This window comes from Pteropus medius, unplaced genomic scaffold (assembly GCF_902729225.1).
Source record: "Pteropus medius unplaced genomic scaffold, Ma_sr-lr_union100, whole genome shotgun sequence".
NCBI lineage: Eukaryota > Metazoa > Chordata > Mammalia > Chiroptera > Pteropodidae > Pteropus > Pteropus medius.
In genome coordinates this window covers 4,384,742-4,405,101 of record NW_024345481.1, presented here as the reverse complement: position 1 = coordinate 4,405,101, position 20,360 = coordinate 4,384,742, and the positions used below count along the sequence as shown (strand labels likewise).

The 20,360-nt window shown below is 44.4% G+C and overlaps 1 protein-coding gene across 1 annotated transcript; it reads left to right on the top strand.

Moving 5' to 3' along the window:
• Nucleotides 1-9,868: 9,868 nt before the first annotated feature.
• Nucleotides 9,869-18,766, top strand: TAGAP (T cell activation RhoGTPase activating protein). Its single transcript, XM_039873917.1, has 10 exons — nucleotides 9,869-10,023; nucleotides 10,609-10,693; nucleotides 10,782-10,835; nucleotides 11,135-11,201; nucleotides 12,403-12,569; nucleotides 13,211-13,372; nucleotides 13,818-13,927; nucleotides 15,320-15,515; nucleotides 16,007-16,121; nucleotides 16,729-18,766. Exons 2-10 carry the CDS (start codon nucleotides 10,667-10,669, stop codon nucleotides 18,000-18,002), a joined length of 2,172 nt encoding a protein of 723 aa, XP_039729851.1. The 5' UTR covers nucleotides 9,869-10,023; nucleotides 10,609-10,666; the 3' UTR covers nucleotides 18,003-18,766.
• Nucleotides 18,767-20,360: the final 1,594 nt, after the last annotated feature.

The following is a 20,360-nucleotide window of genomic DNA, read 5'->3' as shown; positions in this document are numbered from 1 at the left end:
ATAAAACCAGCCTAGCTTTAAGAAATGGGGAAGTAGACTCTATCTCTTGGTGGGAGCGAAGAATTCATGGCCACATTTCGTCGACCACAAGATTGCAGAAGATCCAGAGTCACCCAGCTTTCTCATCTGGTGGGCAAAAAGGGGTGAGTCAGTGAAGTGATTCTCCTGAGCTGGTGCTCATCTGGAGGGAAACCGAGGCCCAGCCTCCCACCCTGATCGAGAATGCACTGCTGCTTCTAAGGTTGCTTGGGGCCTCCATTATAGAATTAACGGATGTTTGCCCAGAAAGCTATTGCTGGGATCGTTGATTCTCAAATTTGGCTACATGTTGAAATTCTCTGTGGAGTTTTAAAACATACTGATATCCGGAATCCAACTCCAGAAATTACTGTTTCACTGGTAGAGGATGTGGCCTGGGTATTGGGGATTTTTCAAAGCGCCCCAGGGGATTCTAATGTGCAGCAAAGTGTGCAAAGGACTGATGTTTACACTTGAAACTGCCTTTTCTCATTAGGCAAGAAGGATTCAACTAGCGCTTATTTATTCTGTCCACCTGGTCATTTGTGACGTGTAAGTGAAAGGATACTGTTGCACGCACGTGCACACACGCACACACACGCACACACACATCTCACATGTTCTGGTAGATGATCATAAAGAAATCTTGCCTTCAAGTGTTTAGGGATTTGCAGGAATGTCATTTCTGAAGAACAAATTCTTAATGAGGAATAGTCACCCTGTGGGCAAACAGCCGGTCCAGAACAAGCTATAACTTGTGGTCCATTTGGTTTCCTCAGCCCAGGGCCACTGGAAGTGAGTCACCAACAGGGGAATACCACATTTATTTGAAGAAAAGACATTAACAAAGCATCTGTTTCATTAGCTCTCGGGCTCTAAGAGAATCGAGCGGTGATGCCTTATCACTCTCGGGCTTCCTAGTAAAGGTTCTTGAGATTATTTCCAACAAGAAAGTTTACACACTTCCTTTGAAGTAGCCCCCAACTCTGTATCTGGGAAAACAGCGTTGAGCATAGCAATCAGGAACAGAGATGGGTCCCAATATCTGATAAAAGCAGAAGTAGAACCTCTGACTGGCTAACCTGTCGTTGTACTCATTCTTAAAAACGAATGTTTGTGAACTTCCTGCTGTGGCTTTGAGGCTTGTCTTGGGGGGTCAGAATAAACTTCTCCATTGTCAGGGCCCGTGGGCTAATTTCAGGGGCCAGACATATGCATGAAAGCCAGCAAAGTGCTGGAACTGGGGAATAACCTAGCGATTATAAAAATGTCATCAAGTAAACCACTCCTTTGCCCAGGAAATGAAAATAAACTGCATCTTTTTTTACTTTTTCGTGGCACTCCATCTGGTCTTTTCCAGTGTGGTCCCCAGACCAGATGCCTTGGCATCACCTGGGAACTTGTCGGGACTGCACCTTTTTAGGCCTCTCCCCAGATGTGATGACCCCAGAGCTCTGGGGGTGAGGCCCTCATCTGTGTTTTAATGAGCCCTCCAGGTGAGACTGCCTGCCACATGCTCGAGTTTGAGCACCCCTGGACCACGAATTTGAATGATGGTTGCCTGTCGAGATTTACTGAAGCTCTCACAAAGAATACCTCTCAGGGAAATGGCATTTGGACTCAGTTTTGCGGTCAACAGATGTAAAATTTAGGAAAGATACAAGAAATTTTAATATGTGTATGTCTCGTGATTCCTAGTAGTTTGTATAATGTTTTATGACCCAAAAGCAGGAAGAAAAATCTCGTGATTCTTTTTCTGAAGGACGAGCCCAGGAGCAGTGGGTATGAAGAGCACCACAGGGCCTGGTCCCTTCCATCCGGCCCGGAAGGGGAGGGCTGAGCCATCGTGAACACCGACTCTATGCAGATGACAAGACAGGCTCGCATGGCCCAGCATACATCTGCCCTCACTCTCTCGGTTTGGGTTTGTTTTCACTCACTTTCTCTATGAGAGGCGGCATCAGGCTTCCCAGAATCATGGTGCCTTTGCCTTGTCCCTTCGTCCAAAGCCTTTTCACTCGGAAGATCACAGAAGCTTCATGCCATACCCTGGGATTGGTCCTGGGGTCTCAGTCAGAACCAGTCTGGACTCATGCATCAGAAAAGCTCCCGTTACCAGGAAAACAGTACCAGCCACTAAGGAGTAAGGAATGTACGAAGTGGCTGGTAGTTGAACCTGAACTTAAAAATGCAAATGAGAAAATCAAGCCACCCAATGAGCACAGGTCCCCATCATCGACAAGCCCCTTCAGGCCAGGCTGCGGTTTAGACAGAGGTCCTCTCACCCCTTCTCCCCACCACCCTGTTGCCCAGCCCCTGGAACCCAGAGCCCCCCTGAGGCCATTCCTAGGATATTTTCTCAGGAGACACCAAATAAGGCACAGTATCTGAGAAAGGGACCACACGCATTCAGAATGACAAATACTTTTCTTTTTAAAAATTTAAACCGGGAGGTAAAAGCCCTGCATAATTTTTTTCGTATGACAAATGAAAAAAGCACTAAGATTTTTAAACGATCAAAGTAAACTGGAGTAAATATCTCTTTTAAAGGCATTTGAAAACCATGGGGCTAACTAAACATTTTTCCATAGTTTCTACTTTTTTGGTTCAGATTTTTTATAAATGCCGCACATGAATTTTGGAGACTGCTAAAAAAGAACCTTGGTTTTCATAATTTTCTTTTTTTTTTTTTCCCCCAAAAAATTCTGCCAAATTATGTTGTAGTTTGCTGATGTTCAGGGTTGCGTTTTGACATTGTGTTTTCTTTGTGCGATTTTTTGGGGCCAAAATATCAGAACGAGAGGATTCTTCAGTTCTTACATGAGAGTAAGTTGGAGCATCGCCAATGGCAGAGCGGTTGTTACATCGTCAGCAATTTACAGATTCTAATCACCTAATCTCAGGATGTTTTATTTCTAATTCTTCATCTTGATCTCCATAAGTGGGAGGGCAGTTTAAAAAGAACACTCTGTTCTAGCCTTTCTAATTTTCAAGCCATCTTGCTGAAAACACGGAGTTCTTCGAATATTATTTTATGCAAGGGCTACTTTGTATTCCAATACAAAGATAAATTAATCATCACAAAGATCTGAGAGGCAAATTTAAAATTTGTGCATGGGCTGCAGAAATGCAGGCGGTGTGGGCACAGGGGAGTCCCTGTGCAAGACACAGTGACACTCTGCCGTGTTTCAAGGACGCCGTGGTCCCAGCAAACCTGGGAGAAGTTCAGGTGGCCCTCGTGCAATGAATGAGTTAAAATTTGGTGAGTGGACAGTCTTCTTCCTTCCAGGAAAGAAGAAATGGCCTTAAAGGAGGTGGACAGGATGTCCTCTAGCCTAGACCGAGTCCCCACCTGCCCTGTGCCCCGAGCAGCCTCTTGAGCCCTCGGGGCCGGGAGAGGTAGGGATGTCTCTTCCCGCCCTACCCCATGTACCCACAGACTTTCCTCGAAGTTTCTTAGAGGAGAGGCCAGTGAGGAGTTTTACTGCTAATTCACTATCACCAAAGTCGCCATATAGAAGGGACCTAGCCAATTACAGAACCCCGTGCCCTCGTTTAAAGGGAGGGCGAGGCCCCGTCTGGCCGGAGGCTTGGTCAGGGCAGCAGGGCATTCTCAGCAGAGGGACGCCGAGCCTTGGGCCACAGTTGGCTCCACTGTCCCCTCGGTCCTTTATTCTAAGCCCTGGCTTCCAGGTCTCCTCGGCCCGCACACAGCACAGAACGCGGGGCAGGCACACGTCCCGGCTCCCGGGGTGAAGGGCAGATGGAGCTAGAAGGTCCTGCATGGGACCGACAGGGATTTCCTCCTCCTGAAGAAGGTGAGGCTTCGGGGCATGGAGGGGAGGCGGGTTGACCGCAAGCGGTGGCCGTGCCCTCCGGGGCACCTACGGGAATAGCATCCAGGACTCATGAGGCTGAGACCTGTTGCTCCGCCCTGTCTTGGGTGAAGCCTCCTTACTCCAGGCAAAACTGGCGCGTCCAAGGGCCCAGTTCTGAAGCGCTGGTATCAACCTCATTCTGCTGATCCCATGGGCAAGGCTCACAGGGCCAGGTCCTCGTCACCATCAGCCACTGCAGTCACTGTCACGTCGCCACGAAGAGAGGGTCTTTCTCGATGAAGCAAAGACAGTCGAAAAGCTAAGTAACACGTTTCGATACCAATAAACACACGATAAGTTTTAAATGTTTCCGTTTAATAACACAAATTGAATGAGGAAAATCAAGGGCAGTAAATACCTGCGCGGTGCAAAGTATTACGCAAGGCTCTGTAGGACTAGAAGGTGGAAATGGGTCCCGCCTCTCGGAAGCTCAGGGCGAGCCGCTGTTACAGACCGGGGAAGGGAGTTGAGTTCGGCCTGGAAGGTTCTGTGGGACACTTCTTAGAGAAGATGGACTTGAGCTGGATTTCAAGCTAGGGAAGGGCAGGATTCTGAAAGACAGATGCTGTGGCGAACAGCATCTCAGGCGGAGGGACCGGCCTCCTCACAGCCCCGGACCCGCGGGGGTGTACGTTTAAGGGATGACGACAGACTCTGTGGCAGAAACATATGACAAGTGGGGGTGGGGAGAGGAGGCATAATCAGAAAAAAGACCAGATTCCTTTTTAATTTCTTTCATTTATATCTTGAAGAACTTTCTAGCAGATCACGTACTAATCGATCATCAGGTAGGCAGGCACGGGGGTGATGTAGAAGTCCTCAAGGAAAGCATGACCTCTTTGGGAAAATAATCCTCTCTATGGGAAATAGTTAATTCGATAGTTAGTTAAGGAATGCGAGCCTCTGGGTCACACGTGGTCCAAGGGAGAGAGAGGGAAAGTGAGCTTGGGATGAAGAGACGGGTCGTCGAGCTGGTGTCCCCACAGGCAAGCTGGGCAACACCACGCGGTGCATCTGGAAAATGTGGAGTGAACGACTTGGAAGTCTCATCGCAAACGGTCAGGACCGGAGCAGTCACGGAGACTCAAGGACTCCGGCCAGGGGGTGTTCAGCGCCAGCCCGGACGTGCAAAGAAGCCTGGACACACCCAGGAACACCACGGAGACGCACGGTCGGCACCGGAGCCACAGTCCCTGTGGCAGAGTGCACTGTCTGCAGACGCTCGCCGCAGTAAAAGCAAAACCAGTCAAAAAGCAAAACGAGTTCTCGGGAGAAGAATCGGTCGTGACCAGGAGCTAAGGAACGAATGTCCTGGCATGAGAAGCGCCTTTATGGGCGAGCGTTTCTCCAGCCTGAAGGCCTGTCTTGATTTCTGCTTGCTAGCTAAGCCCTTTAAGGTCCTGTCCATGTTCTGAAAACTCTTGTCATACAGGAGTTTTTGCTTTTCGAAAGAACTCGTAGGAGGCAGGACTGTGGAGAGCGCGAAGCCGATTGCATCCTTCATGTGTACATACGACTGCTTCCAACTTCACGACGTGCGTCCAAATGTTTCCACTATTGTTGAGGAAACTGCAATCGAATTTACTCTGAGGTTTTCTGGAGCAGCGGCACAGGACCTGTCCCCACCTCTCCGTTCCACAGTGGGAGCCACGTGCCGAACAGGGCAGCACTAGGGATGGGGACCAGCCCCTCACTGGGCCATCGGGACCAGCTGCTGAATGTGGCTGTCCATCAGTTACAGAACTCACCTGTTAATTAAATGATGACTGGCAAATCTCCCGGGGCACTTTCTCATCAACAGTCCATTCTATAAGACGAGTCCAAAGACGATCCTGCTTTGAAAAATGACAGAGCCCCAACTCACTCTTTTCTGCTGCTGCATTTACTCCTGGGCACCTCTGACGTAGGTGTGAAAGGTGGAAGGTGGAAGAATTGTAGACGAGTGGAAAATGTTCATCTGTCTACGTCACAGTTTCTACAGGTCAGCTTTTGTGCTATGCTTTTTTTTTTAAAGATGATGTAAATTGTATTGTTTATTGTTATTAATGAAACTGAGAGGAGATTTTGAAGTTTCAGGCAATGCCCTAAATCTGACTCTTAGTGTCAAAAAAAGAAGAGGAAACAGACAAGAAAGAAAAGAAACTAGTGGGAATTTTTAGTTTAATATACTTTATAGCATTTGAATTTTAATAACTTTTTCTTTTTCAGATGGCCAAAGTTACCAAATCATCATTAACACACATGTGGCCCATTATTCTACCTTTCAAAAGAGTTATTATCGAAATGAATCTGTTTATGTGTCTATTTCTTAGTATATTTCATAAGAAATTTAAAGACACGATCCCCTACATGAGAAAAAAATATAACCCCTAACAAAAATCAAATCTCACTTAGAAGTTCAAAAAAATTTATAACTACACATCGAGTGGGAAGTGGCACTTTCCTGGTCTCTGACTTACTTCCTCATTTTTCCCCATTGCCATAGGTTGATGGCTGGGTTCATAGTGAGGGACGTTTTTGTCGTTAGAGGAACTGAGAACACATGAAGTGACCGCCATGAAGAACGTGAGACTCCGAAGTGGGCAAAGGGCCGAAGACCAGCTGCAGGCACAGAGCCGCCCTGGAAAAGGTGAGAAATGATAAAGCGGAGGATTTCGATGAGCAGGAAAGCATCCTTTCTTTGTCCTCGGACTTATCAGGACTATTCATAAACAGTAGTGTTGGAAGGTTGGACCATACACCTTGAAAATAATTTTCGTCGACAATAGCTATGGCTGTGGGGGTGAGTCTAATAGATAAATGAGACACTGCAAGTGTACAGAATTTTCTCTCATGAGAAGATATGATGATGGCCAGCAGTTCTCCAACTTTTGGGGTTCAGGGACCCTTTTTACAAAGTTATCGACAACTCTAAAGAGCTTTAATGTATGTATGTGAGATCTACCATTATGTACCTCAGGAGAAATTAAAACAGAAAACTTGAAAGCACAGGAATACACATAAAGCCAGAATATTCCACATCGTGTAGCCTCAGGAAAATTTCCACTATATTCTCTTTAGAGACTAGAGTTTGAAAAGGCAAATAGCATCTTAATATTATTAGAAAAGTCGTTTTGACCTCATGGACCCTCCTGAAAGAGTCTCAGGGACACCCTTCCCGCCCCCTCAGGCTCCCAGAATGCACTTCGGGAACTGCTGATATAGATCAAACCTATGAAATTTTGAAAGTTTCTCCAAGGACCCCCAGCTTGGGCTTGTCAGGAGAAGAGGCAAAATGGACAGGGCTATGATTTCCCCACCCTTCTCCCACTATAGAACGTTAAAAAAATTTTTTATATATTTTATTTATCAGGATTCTAGAGTCATCATCTTCCTTTGAACATAGAATTCCATGGCAAAAAAATTTAAAGAACAGTTTTTAAATCACTGGTAGAATGTATATTGTGGAACATAGTGTATGATAGAGAGAAGAAACCCTAAAGATTAGAGAAAATATGATCTTCTTTCAAAAAAGGAAAATATTTACAAAGAACAACAAATGTTGGCGAGGATGCAGAGAAAAGGGAACCCTCATACACTGCTGGTGGGATTGCAGATTGGTACAGCCACTATGCAAAAGTCTGGAGATTTCTCAAAAAATTGAAAATGGATATATCTTTTCACCCAGCAATTGCACTTCTGGGTATTTATCCAAAGAAAACCAAAACACTAATTCATAAAGATCTATGCATCCCTATGTTCACGGCAGCACAGTTTACAATAGCCAAGATATGGACACAATCTAAATGCCCATCAACAGACGATTGGATAAAGAAGTTATGGTTCATGTATACAATGGAATATTACTCAGCCAATAAAAAAATGAAATCCTAACATTTGCAATGACATGGATGGACCTAGAGGTCATTATGCTGAGTGAAATAAGTCAGACAGAGAAAGATAAATACCATATGATTTCACTTACATGTGGAATCTAAGGAACAAAAAGAACAAACTAATCAAAAACAGACTCACAAATATAGAGGACAATCTGGTGACAGCCAGAGGGGAGAGAGGTTGGGGGGCTGGGAAAATGGGGTGAAGGGTTAAAAAAGTGTAAATTAGTAGTTGATAGATGGTCACGGGGTGGGGAGCACGGCACAGGGAATGCGGTCAGCATTAATATAATGGCCGGGTGGAGAGCCAGAGGAGAGAAGGAGCAATCAGGGGGATCATGAACTATGATTCGTGAACTATATAAATATCTAACCGATGTACTGTATGCTCGAAACTAATAAAATAAAATTTTTTAAAAAGGGGAAATATTTCGATCGAGGATTTACGTTTTAGTTGTAAGAGCAGTAGAAACATTAAGTTTCTTAGAAGAACCCAAAAACCATGTCGAATTTAAAAAAAGTTCATGAAATACATATTAGCAAAATATATATATATATTTTAGTAACATATATAGTAACATCTATAAGTAAATGTATTTATTCAAAAATTATGTATTAAATACCTACTATGTGCCTGGTCCTAGGCTAGGTACAGCATAAATTCCCTTTTTTAATTAAAAAAAAAAATCGGCAAATTCATTTTGGAGGTTTGCCAAGGCAGGAGAGGGACGACAAAAGGACAGTAGCATCCGCAGGTGCCGTGGGGACACTGGCCGAACTCGCACTGTGACAGCTGTGACAGAGGGAGCCTCCAGCTTGAAGTCCTAAAACCAGGATCTGCCCTTAGGAAACCCACTAAAATACTGAGTTACGGGGCAAATTTTAACTGCTCTGTGCTTCAGTTTCCCGGTTATGCCTAATCCTGACCTTTCAGTATAAAGACAGCAGAACTATCAATATGAAAAAGTCTTAGAATTAAAGGTGCTGATAATGAATTCATCAAGGTATTTGTAAACTTTGGGTTGAAGAATAACATATACACAGAAAAGTGCACATAGGACTAGCAGCAGCCAATCAAGAGCTAGACCAGCACAAAGCCCAAACCTGCATCTTGGGGTCCCTCCCTGCTCCCCAGGGAACCTGCTGCTCTGGCTTCTGAAAGCACAGGTCGCTTTTGCATTTTTGTGCTTCGCTTGCAAGACGTGCTCTTTGGGGTCTGGCTTCTTTCTCTCAACATTGTGTTGTAAAACCCAAGCATATCGTTGAAGGTAGTATTAAACTATGCATTCTCTGTGCTGTATAACACTCCGCTGTGTGGGTATGTCACAATTTAGGTGTCCATTCTATTGTTGGGGTATTCGAGTCATTTCATGTGTAGGCTTTTAGCCACAGAAAAGACCAGACACTCTCTCGGGTCAGAAGGAGGGAGCCACAGATGAAATTCACATCCCCTTTCTACTAGAAGTTTATCTGATGAAGGGAATTTTTTGTTTTCCCTCCATGTCAGGATTAGAGCTGATCTATAAATTAACTATTAATAATTTTGACTAGCAGTGAGGAGAAAGAGAAGAGATTAATACATTGACAGCTGGCTCTAACGGACTCTCTTCCTAATTCCAAAAGAGACAGACCTGGCTTTAGATGGTGACCAATTCTGCATGGTATGCCTTGCAGTTTCTTGGAGTAACAATATCCTGTACCCAGAGGGTGCAAATCAGTGTCTATGATGATGGATAAACAGAGGTGATGATGGGTGGGAGAGGAGACAGCACCCAAACAGGATGCCAAAAAAAAAAAAAAAGGAAAGAACACCTGAAATTACCCCTTTATAAAATAAAATGATATTTGCGTACAGAATAACACGATTTCTATTCACACATCCCACCTGTGACATTAATCAGAGCCTTCGCCTAGGGTCGTATGTCATCTTTTCCACCCTTGGTAGTTTACAGACTTTCTACTTTAATGTGGAAGAAAAAAAAAAAAAATTAAAGAACTAGAGCTGCCCTAAAAGGAATGAGGAAGTGAGCGCTCCGTGGCGTCTGTGTGGCAGCCCGGGCTGTTCTTTCCGGCCCCGTGTTTTCTGAATTTCCACCTGCCCGCCCCCTCGCTTATAATGCAGAGCATGTGAAGTCAGAGCCCTCAGTCTCCTTCTCTGCCCGTGGATTAGCAGGAGCAGAGTGTCATGCTGTTTCTCCCACTCTCCCCAGCCCACCGGAGGTAAAGGAGCTCTGGCGGGAGGCCCTCCGAGGGTAAGTACCATAAAATTATACGACAAGAAAGTGAGTCACTCAGCGGGTCACCGGTCTTTTAGATCATATCCAACAGAAAACAGCTACACGGAGTTATAAAGACTCTGAACACGGGAAGCTCTGCTTCAACGTGAAGCCTGCATGATGGGGACAGAGGAATTCTGTACATGTTTTATCTTTGTTTTATGTCTACTATAAGTCACATCCGGGAATAAGATTTCTCTTTACGAGTTAGATGAGCAGATTTATGCAAAGCTCTTAATACAGTACCTGACACATATTGAGTGCTCAAGAAAAAATGTTGGTTGTTATTGTACTTGTTATATAGATTATCTCTCGATGGGAATGTAATAAATGCCAAACAAAGTTTGGCGTGGTGATGATATCGGGTTAATGAATTTAGAAAGAAGTGTGTTCGCATGCTGTTCTTAACAGCATAAGACATCTGGTAGCATACAACTGTATTTTAAATGAAAACTTTTCTACCAAATAGTTTCAAACTTTGTGTTTTGGCAAAGTGGCACTGAAATTGGCCACCTTATCACGTGTGTCCCTCCTGACCTTTTCCCATATGATTTCTTGTAGGCAGAGTCGAGGCCACACTGGAGTGAAATTCATCACTGGACAGTCAGCCAAAATTCTAATGAAGTTGATAAGCAGCTGCAATGCTGTATGCACCCCTTTTATATTTATTAATTCATATTTTTTAGAGTCACGAGTCAAAGATGTTTACCTAATTTAATTTTTTTCTCTTGTAGTCGAAAACACTAAATGTGAATGATATGGAGACATTAATTGAATGTCAATCAGAGGTAAGAAAGCAACTTTTTAAAGCTTTTATCTGCACCGTGAGGTGAAAAACTTTGTTTTAATTTGATATTGTCTGTTTATTTAATCATCAGAATAGAAAACTCATATCATAAATGCACGTTAGTGAGGCTTTCATATGACAGCAATCAAGACTTTGACATTGATTCTAGAAGCTAGAAAAAAATGAGTGGACTCTATTGACTAATTCCTAATACATAAAATGTTATATGTGTATTTTGACGAAAAGACTGGGTAGGTTTCTTCAGTCATTATTTTTAACTTAAATAAATATATTTTTTAGAGCGATATCAAGGAACATCCTCTATTGGCATCAAGCGAAAGTGAAGACAGTATTTGCCAGCTAATTGGTGAGTTTTGAAAACATAACGATCTTTTATCTAAGTGCTAACAACAAATGTTCTTGGTTTGCAAAACCACAGTACTTTACTAGGAATTTTTTTTTTAGAAATGTTCTTTTAAAGACCACAGAACCTTAACCCTTAAATGGCAGGTGGGCTCCAGCTCCCTAGAGCGTCAGAATACTCCAACAGAAAAGAAGCTCTCTACAGCCAACCCCCAGCACTCCGTAGGGTTCTTAGTGGGGTTACAGATCTAACACACAATGTCTTTTCCATTTCCTTCCTTCTGTAGTGCATTTCATTGTCATGTAACCCTGGCCCAGTTCTCCTGAACTATAAGGACAAGCTACTTCTCTATCCAACCTCTTCCGCTCTCCAGATGTATAGAAGCATAGGCTAATGCTGTCTAGAAAACACAGCTTTTATAACTAGAAAAAAATAAAGGAGAAAGAGGGAGAGAGAAAAGAGAAAGAAGGAAACTTGTGAGAAGCTATGCCCATTGCACACATCTTTGGAATTTTGCAAAGATAGAATATGTTTGCAAAACATATATAAATCACCGGTAAACATCAGTAATGTTTACTGATGATTCCCAAATGCAAGTCCAAACTCAAGCCTTCCTGCTGCAATTTGCACCTGCTCTGTCCTAAAGTGGCCACCGCCAAAACCCCGAAGATTCCTGGAGGCCGGCGGGATGATGTAGCTCCCTCTCGTGGCTGGTTAGCGCTAGAAGTTTAATGGCCAGCTCAGCTAAGAATCTTCAGAATGATCTTGAGCAACTCACTTCCTCTCTTTATAAGTTTCGTTTTCATCACTAGTTGAAGGAAGAATTTAAAATAATATATTTCACATCAAAAATGTCGCCCACAGTTGTTAAGGCCAATATATTAAGATGATTGTTTAACACCTGCACAGTTAGATTTTTACCAGTTTTTGTAGCAAACAAGCAGTGGATGGGTGAAAACAGGAAAGGTGGAGACGCTGAGGAAGCTTGGTGTTGATGTTGAGGGGCTGGTTTCCCTGGTAACGATGTGGTTGCTTTCTGGGTCGATCTTTCTAGATTAAAATTCTTGCCTTCTGCTTTCTCGGTGTTGCAAAAGTATCCCCCCTACATGGCTTACCATAGATGACATTATGTGGCTGACGATGGATCTTTGCTTATTAATATTTTAAGCTGATTTTTCTCGTTGCCTTGTTTTCTCGACTTTAGAAATTAAGAAGAGAAAGAAGGTCCTGTCTTGGCCCTCTCTCATGAGAAGGCTTTCTCCTTTGTCAGACTTTTCTGGGTCTTCGGAGACAGAACTGAAAGTGTCACTATTTGATCAACCATTGTCAATGATCTGCAGTGACGACGACACACTCCCCACACCCATTCAGGTAGGCACCGTTTTCTGCCAGATGTGAAAAAATCCTTGGGAAATCTGAATGTCCTTCTCATGCTAAACTTGTTGGGGCAAATCTTTAGTTGTTTCCACTTTTAGAAATGGTGTTTTCACCTATGAGTGCCGTGATGAGGATAAATGGCCGCGTATGTTCTAGAAATTAGTTGTACTTGCCAATGAGCTCAGCTTGATGGTCGCTCTCTCCTGCCATCACGGAGTTAAGAATGCTGCAAATGTGTGGTTTCTGAAAAACCTGTAGATAATCAGAAATCCGATGTTTCTACAAAGTGATTCAAAAGGATGGAGGCCTGAAATAATTTTAGAATATGCTAAATTAGAACATTCGCAATTTAACTCCTTTTAGAGAAATGGCATGGTTGAGGAAGACAGTTAATAGCAACCAGACCGAAAGGGAAAACTGGCATTGATAGTCTCTTATTAAGACTAACTTAGTATCATAGAGAACTAACTTTCATGGAAAGAATATTTTCTGACAGGTAAAGTTAGTTACTTGTTCAGATGCCTTATTTTAAATTTATTTCTCCTATCTAAACATGGATTTTTAGTGTATTGGTAGCAAGATGTGTTTTCAAACCAAGGGTAACCATTTCCTATTTCTCTGCCTCTTTCCCGTAGGATATTCTCACTATTCTATGCCTCAAAGGCCCTTCTACTGAAGGGATATTCAGGAAAGCAGCCAACGAGAAAGCCCGCAAAGAGCTCAAGGAGGAGCTCAACTCAGGAGGCGTGGTAGATCTGAAAAGTCTTCCCGTGCACCTGCTGGCAGTGGTCTTCAAGGTAAGGTCACAGCACTGGCGCCAAAGACCCTGCCAATGGGCTCTGACACAACACGCTCAGGAAATAAGAAATTGGCTCCTCTCCCTACAGATCAAAGTAAACTGATCTTAGAGTTCAAATTGTTTCAGTTGAAGCTTTTCTTTATTTGAATAAGCAACTGTATATCTGCAATCCCAGACGCCAGCAGAAAGTGATGCATTAAATTTCCCCAAAATTTTGATGAAAAAGGCACTTGGGTTGTCCCATGGCCAAGTCCATAGTCCTGAATCTGGTGTCTCCTCAGTTAATGACCTTACTGTACCTGTTGCTGGCGCCGGAAGGGGGCACTGCCTGTGGCAAGAGGAGCACAGGTTCCTCGAGATAGAACCAACACGGTAAAGATAAAGACACCAGCACGTTATGTAACACGAAGAGGCCAAACCGTACCCCTTTCTTCGTCCGCCAGGACTTCCTCAGAAGCATCCCGCTGAAGCTGCTCTCGTGTGACCTCTTCGACGAGTGGATGGGTGCCCTGGAGAAGCAGAGTGAGGAGGAGAGGATAGAGGCCCTGAAACAGTAAGTCGTCAGAGCGACTCGCAGAGGCCAGGCCAGGCGGAACTGTCAGAGTGCTTCCTGACAGCTGCAATGTGTAGGGGACCAGGGTAGAATTGTTCATTACTCCCAGAATGAAAATCAGGAAGTTACCCTGGACATATACAAAAAGGGTTTCAGCCAAATGAAAGGAAGCACTTCTTCAAAATTAGAAAGGGGACTTCAGCACATACCACAAGAGGGGGGGGGGCGTCTAAAAATATGTCATTCGGGAAGGTATGAGATGAAATCGTAGATGAAAACTTTGAAACAGGCTACCTGGCAAAGCGTAAGAATTTGGAGTTATCCTTGGTGTCCTGCAAGGCAACCATTCTGCCATAAAAGATCCCTTCGAGCGTAGTAGAACAATCTGAAAGTGATTGTTTTGTTCATAAAATTCCAAAGCATATTTCATAGTCTTATAATTAACCCAAATGAAAACTCTATAAAAACAAATTCCAGTGACAGCTAAAGTAATTACATATGTAAATAAAAATGTGATCTGTTGGTGACTAGAGAATCTTAAATGTCTGACTTTTAAAATGTGAGCACTTCCGCCAAATCCTATGAAAGTCTGCCTATATATTATGATTGTCTCGCATGGCTAAATATTTTCAATGAAATATTTATAGAATTGGAGACATTAGAGTCTCTATCCAAAAATGAAATTCAATTTCCACTTAAAGACATAAAACTCTTTCATAGCAAAAACTTCTTATGAAAAATGAAAATGATCCATATATTAGAGTCACTATTTCATTTTTGGAAAACATGGGGCTTTAAAAATCTAATTTATTATTTACTAGTAACAATGCTGTCATTTAAGTGCTACGTCGATCATATTTATGGACATGCCCTTATAAACCGATTCGTTCTCCTTAGAGATTTCTCAGATAATATAAAAATCTGTCATCTATGTTGGATGGTTACAGTTCAGAAAAAGGAAAACATTTGTATTCAAATAGAAGAGTCTTGTGGTATTAGAAACAAAAAGACATCCTACATGGTGAAATGATTACTCAACAAAACGGTTTTCAAGATACTAAACTACGAACTTACTGAAGGAGTTAATGCTTCCATAACTTGAGATCTCTAGAAATAATTAAGGCTCACTGGTGTGAAAGGCGTCCTAATTACAAAGACCCGTTTTTTTGGGGTTTTTTTTCGGTCCTCAGGATCTCTGGGTTAACCAGTTTCGTTCTATGTCAGTTGCCACTGCAAGTGTCTGAATGAGTATTTCACAATGTTACTTGTGAAAATGCACCTTCCTCCTTTTAAAGGAAGTCAGGGATGGCCAGAAAGTTTCGACCGATTACACTATGGCCAGACAAAATCATTAGCCTCCTCTGAAACGAACCTCTCTGAACTTCATTCCAGGGTTGCAGATAAGCTCCCCCGGCCCAACCTGCTGCTGTTGAAGCACCTGGTCTCCGTGCTCTACCTGATCAGCCGGAGCTCCGAGGTCAACAAGATGGACGCCAGCAACCTCGCCATCTGCGTCGGACCCAACATGCTGACCCGAGAGAATGACCAAAACCTGTCGTTTGAAGCCCAGAAAGACTTGAACAATAAGGTTCGTTCCCAGGCTATTTCTGAGGAACTCCTGACTTACCATCTCACTGTCTATTTCTAAATCAAAGTGATGAGATGCCTCTGAATTTCTCTGAGTCGAGATCCCAGGGAAACGTGAAACAACACCGTCATGGTCCCCCTGAATGGAGAGCCCTGTTAGGACAGCAGAGCACGTTTTTATCAATTTCCTGATAACCGGTTTATTTCGATTTGTCGGTTCGACCATCTGAAACGCCGGAACGCCGGAGCGACAATAAAAAAATAGAATGCTCAGTGTCAACTTTAATATAGATGAGACTATATTAAAGCTATTTTACTAGTACTCCTGCAGTTCTATTCAGACACATAAAGATCTCTCGCGGGCTCATTTGGGCACCTCCCTCATTAGTTGGACCCCTCTACGATGGCCCTTATTCTTGTCCCACCCTTTAAAAAAAAAAAAAAAAAAAAAAGCTTTCTTTAAGCTGACAATCGGCTACTTTGTCCTCACAGGTTAAGACATTGGTGGAATTCCTCATCGATAACTGCTTCGAGATATTTGGGGAGAACATTCCAGCACATTCCAGCATTGCTTCTGATGACTCCCTGGAACACACTGACAGTTCAGGTACAGAATGTGCTGCCAGTGAATTAGGATGATATTCCGCTGCGAAGTAAAGTTGCCCCTGGGACTGGAGCGGGAGTTACCTTCACAAATCACCAAATGAGCACAGACTCAAGTCTGTAGCGAAGTCGTTAAACGGGAAAACTTTGCTCCTGGGAAGTTTCCTGCAGTGTCTCCTCAAGCTGCAGATGCTTAGGTCGAGCCTGGAACTTTCCCTTCCTATTCTAAATCATGGAGAACTGCTAAGTTTACTGAGTTAACTTTAGCTAGCGGGCCGGGGTAATGAACTTTTGTTTCCACGTAATGGAATATGGAAATGGATGCAATGAAAGAGCCATCGATGTTTAAATTTAAGATCAGTAAATTGTCAGTGAAATGCTGTTTTCCCTGGCTCCCTCCCCGCCATTTCCTTTTCCTACTTCTCTACCTCTAAATAGTAGTTTGGGGGGGAAAAGCTTGTAATGTGGCAAGTTTCTTTCATCCCAAACCCCAGCGTAGCTTCACCAAGTTTCCCAGCGCCATACGGCACTAAGTGGGGTGAAAGGGACCGAAGTTCACCTCTGAAAGAATCTGAACACAGAGCTCACCTGTCCCTTCTTCATTTCCTCAGACGTGTCGACCCTGCAGAACGACTCGGCCTATGACAGCAACGACCCTGATGCGGAGCCCCCCAGCGCCGCAGGCTCTCCCAGCAGGCTGGCCCAGGTGCCCGCGGGGACCTTGGTGGCCAGGGAGCCTGGCGGCCCCCGCGCCTGGACGTCCCGCCGGGAGCCCGTGGTCGGCGCTGCAGCCAGGTGGAAAAGCTCCCTGGGCGAACCGGACCGGAGGTACTCAGAGCCCAGCATAGCTTCCTCCCAGGAGTGCCCCGAGGGCGTGAAAACGAACCCCAAACTCACACGAAGTGAGGATGACTTCACCCGGGCCCGGCCAGGCTCCCGGCTGGGCAACGAGGAAGCCGAGGACCCATTTCCAGAGGAGGTGTTTCCTGCGGCCGAGGGCCAGACTCGGAGTCCAAGGGATCTGAAGGTGAAGCCCTGGGCCCCGGGCGTGGTGTCACCGTGGGGACTGGCGCCCAAGGCCTGCTCAAGCGGCTCCCTGGACGCCTCCGATGACAGCTCCCCTGTGGCTTCCCCTTCCAGCCCCAAAAGAAATTTCTTCATCAGACATCGGTCTTTCACCAAGACCGATAAAAGCAAGCCCAGCAGAGAAATCAAAAAACACTCCATGTCATTCTCCTTCGCGTCTCACAAAAAAGTGCTGAGCAAAACGCCCAGCTTGGTGTCTGTGAGAGCCAGAGGCTTGGGCCAGGACCAGGCGAGGAGGGGCCCTCGGAAGGAAAGCCAGCTGGCGGGCCGAGTGGTCCAGGAGCACCTGTCCGAAGCCCAGCACCGCCCAGCTCTGGACGCCAGCGCCAGGGCCTGTGCCCTCTCGGCAGAGGACGTGTTCTGCCTGGTTGACCAGAGAAGCCCTGGAAGCCCCCCGTCCTACCAAGAGGCCATTCGGTGCCAGGCCCTGGACCTGGCCGCCTGCGGGAGCCAGACAGTTGGCAGCATGCGGGCCAGAATGCTCAGCCTGGACGCTGGGCCGCCACCTCCCCTTCTGCCTTTTCCCCACGGAGGGGACTCGAGAAATATGTGCAGTCCAGGGACACCAGACTGGCACAGACTCTCGTCCAGGACCGAGGGCTGGAAACAAAGCGGGACTGGCTGGGCTGCCGTGGGAGCGACAGGACAAGGGACTGTCATGGCGAGGCCTGAGCTGCACCGGCCGAGAACTGTGTCCGAGTCCAGGCAGAAGGACAAGTGGGACGGCCTGGTGCGGCGCTGTAGTCAGCCGGTCTTCGAGGCTGACCAACTCCAATACGCCAAAGAATCCTACATTTAGGAGGGCGGGCCGGAGGCCATGACACAGCTCGCGGTGACCACAGTGCGTGACTGTTTTCAAAAAGTCGAGAATAAGCTTCGTCCAAGAGGTTGCGTAGAGTCCTCCCAGAGAGGATACTTACACAACTCAGGTGGTGCCTGCGTGCGCCTGGATTCATGGGACATGTAGCAAATGTATAAAGTGTATTCTAGAAGATATGTTAGGTGCAAAGATGTCTCCATAAATAGGTGTCTATATTTGTTTGTGAACTTGGGGTAAACTGCATCGCTGTTCTCTGCCTCCTGGAGCACTTTTCTACTGATTTAGTGTTTAAAAATAATTTTTTCTATTTTTTTTTTATGTTGCCTCAAATGTCATGTAAATTTTCATATTTTCCACAAGCTCCATTTAGGGGCAAATATTCGTAACTCTGTTAGAAATTTACCCTCCTAATGACCGCAGTAAGAAGAAAGAAATAGACTGCTAGCAACAGAGTTTAGTGTCTGGAGTCATCAAGGGTGTTACAAATTCCAGTAAAAGAAAAGGCCATCGTTAAAAATGTATGAAAGATACTCAAATGTGTCCTTTTAATCACCTAATTTTAAATGTGGGTAGATTAGTGAAAATGCATTGCATCATTATTAACTGGTTTATAGCACTTTGAGCTTTTGTAGTTCAGGGGTGTCTTTGCCAGCAGCGTACAGGAAATTACTTTATATGCATTGGGGGTCACATATAAACTTCAGTATAATCTCACTACAATAAATTGCCTGCCTTATTTCAAAGTAAACGTGTGCGGTCTTTGCTGACATGTTGCTTCCTTTCCTTCTGTTCATAGAAACCCACCAAGAAAATCATTCACACATCAGTTCATTCAACAAGCATTTATTTGAATGCATATATTTATTATTCTAGACTAATAGGCAAAGCTTGGGAACTCTTGTTCCAAAAGAGAGAATCTCTGTTCTCTAGATATTTGCAAAACCATGACCATGTACCCACTTCTAGCCATTTTTTCAGCAAACAGTCACTCAAGGTCAGAAAATTTAGAATACACACCGGGGTTATATAGCAAATATAGTATTTCCCGTTTTTAGTGAATTAAACTTTTTAGTACTTTTAAAAACCTTATTTTTATGATGCTCAGTTTACTTGACGATTAACAAACATAATGGTAAAATCTTTGTCATATTTTAGAACTTTAATTTCAATGGTTAAGATATTTATTTACCCTGTATCTTGGAGATATGAAACTTCTTTTTTCCTCATTTTATCAACTTTTCTCATAAAATACTGTGCATGTTTTTGATTTGTTAAAGGCATGTTTTGGGGTTGGCTAACTACCAGAGGGTGAGGACCTGTTCGCCTCATAGAGGATTTATTAATAATGTGACATAAAGTTAAAAACACTATAACTCAGATTGCCCAAGGCAGCATGTTCACACTCAATAACATCACTGAAAATACTTTAGTAAGCACCATCAATAACGTATAAATTTCAAGAGGCAGACGCTCTCCTGCTGACTGCTAACTTAAGAAAAGCAATCCTTTCCCAGAGTCAGACACTAATAGTAATCGTTACAATTTTTAGCATCTACCATGTGGCCAGCGCTGTGCTGGGTGTTCCAGGACTGGAAAATAAAACTCTCCACCATGTACTCAGCAACTTCTCATTGAGAATTAGAGAATTCTCATCAGCAGATGACTAAGGCTGTAAGCTAGGGGGCCTCCACCACTGACCTGACCTCCACCTGACCCAACTCAGACTACAAAAATCCTACCCCAAATTTCCCCTTCTTATAGGGACACCAGTCATATTGGATTAGGACCTGCTCTAATGACCTCATGTCTCCTCTTTCAAGTCACATTCTGAGATGCAAGGAGTTAGGACTTCGACAAATGAATTGGAGGTGGAAGGACGTGACACAATCCAACCCATAACACCAAGTTTCATGACACTTTGATTACACCAAACATTTCTTAATACTTCACCATAAAGAGAGGGCCCAGGCTTACAATGAGATTTGAATGACATTTCATTCAAGGACCCAGGAACACCAAGAGTTCTGTCCTCCTAAGGGCCACACAGTCACCAATGGGACCAGGTGTATGGTAAAACCAGATTGGAAGTCAAGGCCTAAGTAGGAGATTCAACCTAAATCAGGGTCTGACCCCAGCCTCTGGGGCACTGGGTCTCCCCAGCATGCCCGCATTGCCCGCTACCTGCCTGGGCCTAGCTTAGGAGGGCCCCTGGCCCTCTCGCCAAGCGAGGGAAGGAGAAATGCGCCCAGTTAATGTGCCCACTGGCAAACATTCAGCATTCAATGACCCAGGATCTGACCGAACGGACTACAATTTCTTTCTCTTGGGATCGGTAGG